This window comes from Protobothrops mucrosquamatus, unplaced genomic scaffold (assembly GCF_001527695.2).
Source record: "Protobothrops mucrosquamatus isolate PMUCROS unplaced genomic scaffold, P.Mucros_1.0 scaffold1752, whole genome shotgun sequence".
NCBI classification, from domain to species: domain Eukaryota; kingdom Metazoa; phylum Chordata; class Lepidosauria; order Squamata; family Viperidae; genus Protobothrops; species Protobothrops mucrosquamatus.
In genome coordinates, this window is record NW_015387892.1 from 17642 (window position 1) to 24488 (window position 6847).

The window sequence follows — 6847 nt, forward strand, 5'->3', positions numbered from 1 at the left end:
GGGAGGGAGGAGGAGTAGTGTGGAAGGAAGAGGAGGGTGGTGGGAGGGAGGAGGACGGAGGTGGAGGGAAAGAGGAGGAAGGAGGAAGAAGTGGAGGGAGGAGGAGGGTGGAGGAAGGAGAGAGGGAGGGAGAAGAGGGAGGGAGGAGGCGGGAGGAGAAAGGAGGGGGAGGAGGAGGAGGGTGAGGAGGTCAAACGTCAAGGGGCGTTAAGGAAGAACCAGACAGAGCCAAGCACTTAAGTGCAGGTGAGAAATACCTCAGCTACCCAAGACTCAAATTAAGAAAGAGGAACTTACCTTAATGTAAGTGAGAAGTTCGGTCAGGAAACTACGTGTCTGGAGACAACAAGAGGAGCAAAAATTAATTCACTGGAGAAGGAAGTAGAGCAGGGGTCTTCAAACTGGGCCCTTTGATGACTCGTGGACTTCAACTCCCAGAATTCCTCAGCCAGGCACGCTGGATGAGGTATTCTGGGAGTTGAAGTCCACTCCTCTTGAAGTCTACATCAGGGGTCTTCAAACTTGGCCCTTTTAGGACTTGTGGACTTCAACTCCCAGAATTCTGGGAGTTGAAGTCCACAAGTCCTCAAAGGGCCCAGTTTGAAGACCCCTGAAGTAGAAGATTTTGCAATTATGTGATCCACAAAGATCAGGAAAAATTCCTGCTTGGTGAGTGGGGAAAAAAATTGTTCAAAATTGTTCCTTCCTTCCTTCCTTCCTCTCATTTCCATCTACTCCCTCCCTCCTCCCCCTTCTTTCTTTCTCTTTTTCTTTCTTTTCTTCCTCCCTCCCTTCCTTCCTTCCTCTTTCTTCACCCATCCCTCCCTTCCTTTCCCTCCTTCCTCCTTCCCTCTTTCCCTCCCTCCCCTTCCTTTCCTTATCACACACCTGAGCTCTTCCTTCTCTTAAAAAACAAACGAATGCAACCCCAGCATTCTTCTCTTCCACCCCGATCCGACGTACCTGGTCCTCAGTCATCGCTTCGTCCAGCCCTTCTTCTTCCACCACAAAGCTCTCCTTCAGCTTCAGATACTCCTCGTATTCCCGCTGCTCCTCCTCCTCCTTGGCCTTCTTCAGCTCTTCTTCCTGTGGGGAGGGAGGCTCGGATGATTTTATTCTTGCAATGCCTACGGAGGAGTCTCAAGACTTTCCCCCTCCCCCACTATGTGTTCAAAATGGACTGGGAATTAATACATCATCATCATCCTCATTCTAGCCCCAGTCTACCGACGGCAGGAGGAAGGCCTCGTCCACATGTTTCCAACCCCTACGGTCCTGAGTTTTCTTTTGCCAGAAAGAAATCACCGGGCCGGTTTTCGTGGTTAAGGCAGGACTAGAACTCGCCGTCTCCTAGGGATAGGCCCCGAATCGGCCGGTTGAGTTTCATGCCTAAGGTGGGACTAGAATTCACAGTCTCCCACTTTCTAACCTGGTGTGACTAGACCAAGGGTAGGCAACCTTGGCTCTTTTATGACTCGTGGACTTCAACTCCCAGAATTCCTGAGCCAGCCTTGCTGAGGGGAAAGGGAGAGGTTTCCAATCTGAGCCATGGTAGCTCAGGAATTCTGGGAGTTGAAGTCCACGAGTCATAAAGGGGCCTAGGCCTAAAGTAGGCAACCTTGGCTCTTTTATGACTCAGGGACTTCAACTCCCAGAATTCCTGAGCCAGCCATGCTGAGGGGAAAGGGAGAGGTTTCTAAGCTGAGCCATGCTGGCTCAGGAATTCTGGGAGTTGAAGTCCACGAGTCATAAAGGGATCATAGTTCCCTATACTGGCTCAGGAATTCTGGGAGTTGAAGTCCACGAGTCATAAAGGGGCCTCGGCCTAGGCCAGAAGTAGGCAACCTTGGCTCTTTTATGACTCAGGGACTTCAACTCCCAGAATTCCTGAGCCAGCCATGCCGAGGGGAAAGGGAGGGGTTTCCAAGCTGAGCCATGCTGGCTCAGGAATTCTGGGAGTTGAAGTCCACGAGTCATAAAGGGGCCTCGGCCTAGGCCAGAAGTAGGCAACCTTGGCTCTTTTATGACTCAGGGACTTCAACTCCCAGAATTCCTGAGCCAGCCATGCTGAGGGGAAAGGGAGGGGTTTCCAAGCTGAGCCATGCTGGCTCAGGAATTCTGGGAGTTGAAGTCCACGAGTCATAAAGTGGCCTAGGCCTAGGCCAGAGGTAGGCCACCTTGGCTCTTTTATGACTCGTGGACTTCAACTCCCAGAATTCCTGAGCCAGCCATGCTGAGGGGAAAGGGAGAGGTTTCCAAGCTGAGCCAGCATGGCTCAGCTTGGATACCTCTCTCTTTCCCCTCAGCGTGGCTGGCTCAGGAATTCTGGGAGTTGAAGTCCACCAGTCACGAAGGGGCCAAAGTTGCCTACTCCTGGACTAGACCAATTAACCAAGGATCTACCAAAGAGAAAAAAAATCACACCTCCACCAACACTGGCAGGACAAATAGAAAGAAATCCCGACACCCACTAGCACTGATGGTGTGACACAGTTGGGCGATGAAACGTCTGCGGGAAAATTTCCAAGCTCAGAGAGCGCTAAAGACTGCACAGTTCAAACCCTGATCTACAGATATTCTCTTCTATTGCAAGACGCAACAGAAACCTAGTCCTGGTTTTGGCCATGTTGGGGGCACCCCAACTTTGTTCCACAATCGTCTCTCTCACAGCTCACCTTCCTTTCCTCCTCCTGGCGCAGCCGTTCCTCTTCTAAGTGGCGTTCTTCTTCCCGTTTTTGTTCCAGCTTCTTTCTTTCTTCCCGTTCGGCTTCTTCCGCCTTTGGACGTGGAAAAGGGGCGACAATTAAATACCGGAAAAACCAAAGAGATTATTGTCGATTTCAGAAAAGGCAGGCACAGCCACACTCCTCTGTGCATCAATGATTCACCTGTGGAGATGGTTGCCAGCATCAAATTCCTGGGTGTGCAGCTAATGAGCAAGCTGGCTTGGTCGCTCAACAGGGAGAAACTGGTGAAGTGGGCACAGCAGCGCCTGCATTTTCTGCGTCGCATGAGAAAAGCACATCTTCCTTCCCCTGTCCTGACCACTTTCTACAGGGGGACGATCGAGAGCATCCTGTCATACGGCATCACAGTCTGGTTTGGAAGCATCCCTGCTTCAGACAGGAAGGCGGTGCAGAGAGTGGTGAGGACAGTTGAAAAGATCATTGGCAGTTCCCTCCCTCCCATCCAGGACATAGCACAGAAGCGTTGCTTGAGCAGGGTGCGCAAGATTGTCTGGGACACTACACACCCTCTTCACAACCTGTTTTCTTTGTTCCCTTCCGGGAGGAGGGGGCTTCGTGGTATCTGTAGCAGAACATCCAGATTCAGCCATAGTTTCATTCCATACAGCATTAACCTGGTGAACTCTCAAGCTTCCTCCTTCCATTATATATTCAAGATGGACAGTATTTAATATTTATTTGCTACGTATATGTAGGGGTGTGGGACATGATCCAATCAAAGAACGCCGAGATAGATAGATAGATAGATAGATAGATAGATAGATAGATAGATAGATAGATAGATAGATAGATAGATGATAGATAGATAGACAGACAGATACATGATAGATACATAGATGATAGATGAAAGATAGATGATAGATGATATATATATAGGTAGAATAGAGATAGATAGATAGATAGATAGATAGATAGATAGATAGATAGATGATATAGACAGATAGATACATGATAGATACATAGATGTTAGATGAAAGATAGATAGATGATATATATAGGTAGAATAGCTAGATAGCTAGATGATAGATATGATAGATGAAAGATAGATGATAGATGAAAGATAGATAGATGATAGATGATAGACAGACAGACAGACCTTTATTGTCATTTTTTACTGTGGGCACGACACACATTAAAAATGAAATTTAGTTGCTTGCTCTCAAAGTGTACACATACATAATGCACATTTAAACATACTATATACAATGTATGTATAGACCTACACCCTTATATATAAGTAACATATAAACATTAATCACTGTCCATCTTGAATACATAACAGAAGGAGGATGCTTGAGAGTTCACAAGGTTAATGCTGTATGGAACAAAACTGTGGCTGAATCTGGATGTTCTGCTTCGGAGACCACGAAGCCCCCTCCTCCCGGAAGGTAACAAGGAAAACAGGTCGTGAAGAGGATGTGTAGTGTCCCAGACAATCTTGCGCACCCTCCACAAGCAACGCTTCTGTGCTATGTCCTGGATGGGAGGGAGGGAACTGCCAATGATCTTTTCTGCCGTCCTCACCACTCTCTGCACCGCCTTCCTGTCCGAAGCAGGGATGCTTCCAAACCAGACTGTGATGCCGTATGACAGGATGCTCTCGATCGTCCCCCCTGTAGAAAGTGGTCAGGACAGGGGAAGGAAGACGTGCTTTTCTCATAAAATACATTTGATAAAATGCAGGGGAGACTCACCTCTCTCTGAGTTTTCCTTGCTTGCTTGTCCTCTAACTTCCGTTGTTTCTTTGCTCCAATCTTTCCGGAAACTTGGAACTCAGCTGGTTCGGCTCCATCGTTTTCGTCTAGGTTTGGTTCACAATCATTTTTGGAGAGGAAAAAAGGAAATGGAAAGGATGGTAAGAGATTACACGGCAGGGGGACAAGCTGTTGGGCTGTTGTTTTTCTGCTTCTAGAAAATCATTTTGGCAGAGCAGAAAGACTTCCAATATTAAGAATGGAACCGGCTGCTTACCCTGGTTCAGGGATAGACAACCTTGGCTCTTTTATGACTTGTGGACTTCAACTCCCAGAATTCCTGAGCCAGCATGGCTCAGCTTGGAAACCTCTCCCTTTCCCCTCAGCATGGCTGGCTCAGGAATTCTGGGAGTTGAAGTCCACGAGTCATAAAAGAGCCGAGGTTGCCTACCCCTGCACTAGGCCTAGGCTGCTTTATGACTCGTGGACTTCAACTCCCAGAATTCCTGAGCCAGCATGGCTCAGTTTGGAAACCTCTCCCTTTCCCCTCAGCATGGCTGGCTCAGGAATTCTGGGAGTTGAAGTCCACGAGTCATAAAAGAGCCAAGGTTGCCTACCTCTGGCCTAGGCCGCTTTATGACTCGTGGACTTCAACTCCCAGAATTCCTAAAGCTTGGAAACCTCCCCCTTTCTCCTCAGCGTGGCTGGCTCAGGAATTCTGGGAGTTGAAGTCCACGAGACTGTTTTAGGCATGTTGAGAAGAGCAACAAACATGATGAGGGGACTGGAGGCTAAAACGTATAAGGAACGGTTGCTGGAATTGGGCATGTCTAGTCTAATGAAGAGAAGGATGAGGGGAGACAGGATAGCAGTCTTCCAATATCTCAGGGGCTGCCCCAAAGAAGAGGGAGTCAAGCTCTTCTCCAAAGCGCCTGAAGGCAGGACAAGAAGCAACGGATGGAAACTAATCAAGGAGAGAAGCAACCTAGAACTAAGGAGAAACTTGCTGACAGTGAGAACAATTAACCAGTGGAACAACCTGCCTCCAGAAGCGGTGAATGCTCCAACACTGGAAGCTTTTAAGAAGAAACTGGACAGCCATTTGTCCGAAATGGTGTAGGGTTTCCTGCCTGAGCAGGGGGTTGGACTAGATGACCTCCAAAGACCCTTCCAACTTTATTATTATTACTATTACTATTACTATTATTATTACTATTACTATTATTATTATTATTATTATTATTATTATTATTATTATTATTATTATTATTATTATTATTATTATTACTATGAGGAGCTTAAAAATCTTTAAAATCCCTTTATTTACTGGAGCGTTCGTTCTCTCTGGATCCAGAGAAACTCATTGCCTGGGTCACCGAACAGTGCAAAACAGAAGCGTACTGGAAAAGGAAAGAGAGCGCCATTCACTGAGCATCAAAGAAGCTCTACCCTTCACAGGATATGGGATGGTATCTCACTGCTAACTCAAAAGGACTGGTGTTGACTTCTCAAATAACGTTGGCCAACTGACTTGGGTGGATCTCTAACTTAAAAAGTACTCCTAGCTCCTTAAAAAGTACTCCATCCTTTTCTGAGCTGAAAGATTCAACAACATGGACCGCTCCGGGCCTTTTGAGATAACTTCAAGGAAGATGGGGGAAATTGGACAGAAATTATAAAGCAGGCCTGCCCTGAAAACATCAAAAGCCCTTTTTTAAAAATTATTATTTTTTATTTCCCAATTTCGTTCCGTTTGAAACGCCTTTTTGCACTTCAAAGGCATCCACCTGGGTTGAAAAGTTCAGGGCTGTCAACCAAGAGAGTCTGTGCCGCACGCACAAAAGCAGCATCACAAATTCCGCCCAACACCCTTTGGGGCAGAGAAACAGAAAGCGACGCCGTGTTCAAAGCGGAAAACCATCAAAAAGGACAGCGTGAGGTGGGAGGAAGAGGGGTGGGTGTCAAGATCGGCATACAAATCATGAGCTGCCGCCATGATTTGTGAAAAAAAAAAGCATTTTTGTGCTAAATAAAATTTCCCCGATAAGAAATGGATGCAGGGTGTGAAAGTCAGGTTTAGCGAGCGGTTAAGGCACCAGGTTGGAAACAGGAGATGGTGAGTTCTAGTCCTGTTTTAGGCAGGAAAGCCGGCTGGGTGACTTTGGACCAATCAGCAGAAGACAGTGAATTCTAGTCCTGTTTTAGCCATGAAAGCTGGCTGGGTGACTTTGGGCCAATCACCAGGAGACGGTGAATTCTAGTCCTGTTTTAGCCATGAAAGCTGGCTGGGTGACTTTGGGCCAATCACCAGGAGACGGTGAATTCTAGTCCTGTTTTAGCCATGAAAGCTGGCTGGGTGACTTTGGGCCAATCACCAGGAGACGGTGAATTCTAGTCCTGTTTTAG

The 6847-nt window shown here is 47.2% G+C and overlaps 1 protein-coding gene across 1 annotated transcript in view; it reads right to left on the reverse strand.

Annotated features, from left to right (window-relative positions):
* The window catches only part of DDRGK1 (DDRGK domain containing 1), a 21758-nt gene that overhangs the window by 4652 nt on the left and 10259 nt on the right, over nucleotides 1–6847 (reverse strand). The window contains exons 3-6 of the mRNA XM_029285473.1: nucleotides 4442–4548; nucleotides 2676–2777; nucleotides 964–1086; nucleotides 298–336 (exon numbers count right to left, since the gene is read on the reverse strand). Coding sequence (XP_029141306.1) covers nucleotides 298–336; nucleotides 964–1086; nucleotides 2676–2777; nucleotides 4442–4548 — 371 coding nt within the window. The remainder of the gene's footprint in view (nucleotides 1–297; nucleotides 337–963; nucleotides 1087–2675; nucleotides 2778–4441; nucleotides 4549–6847) is intronic.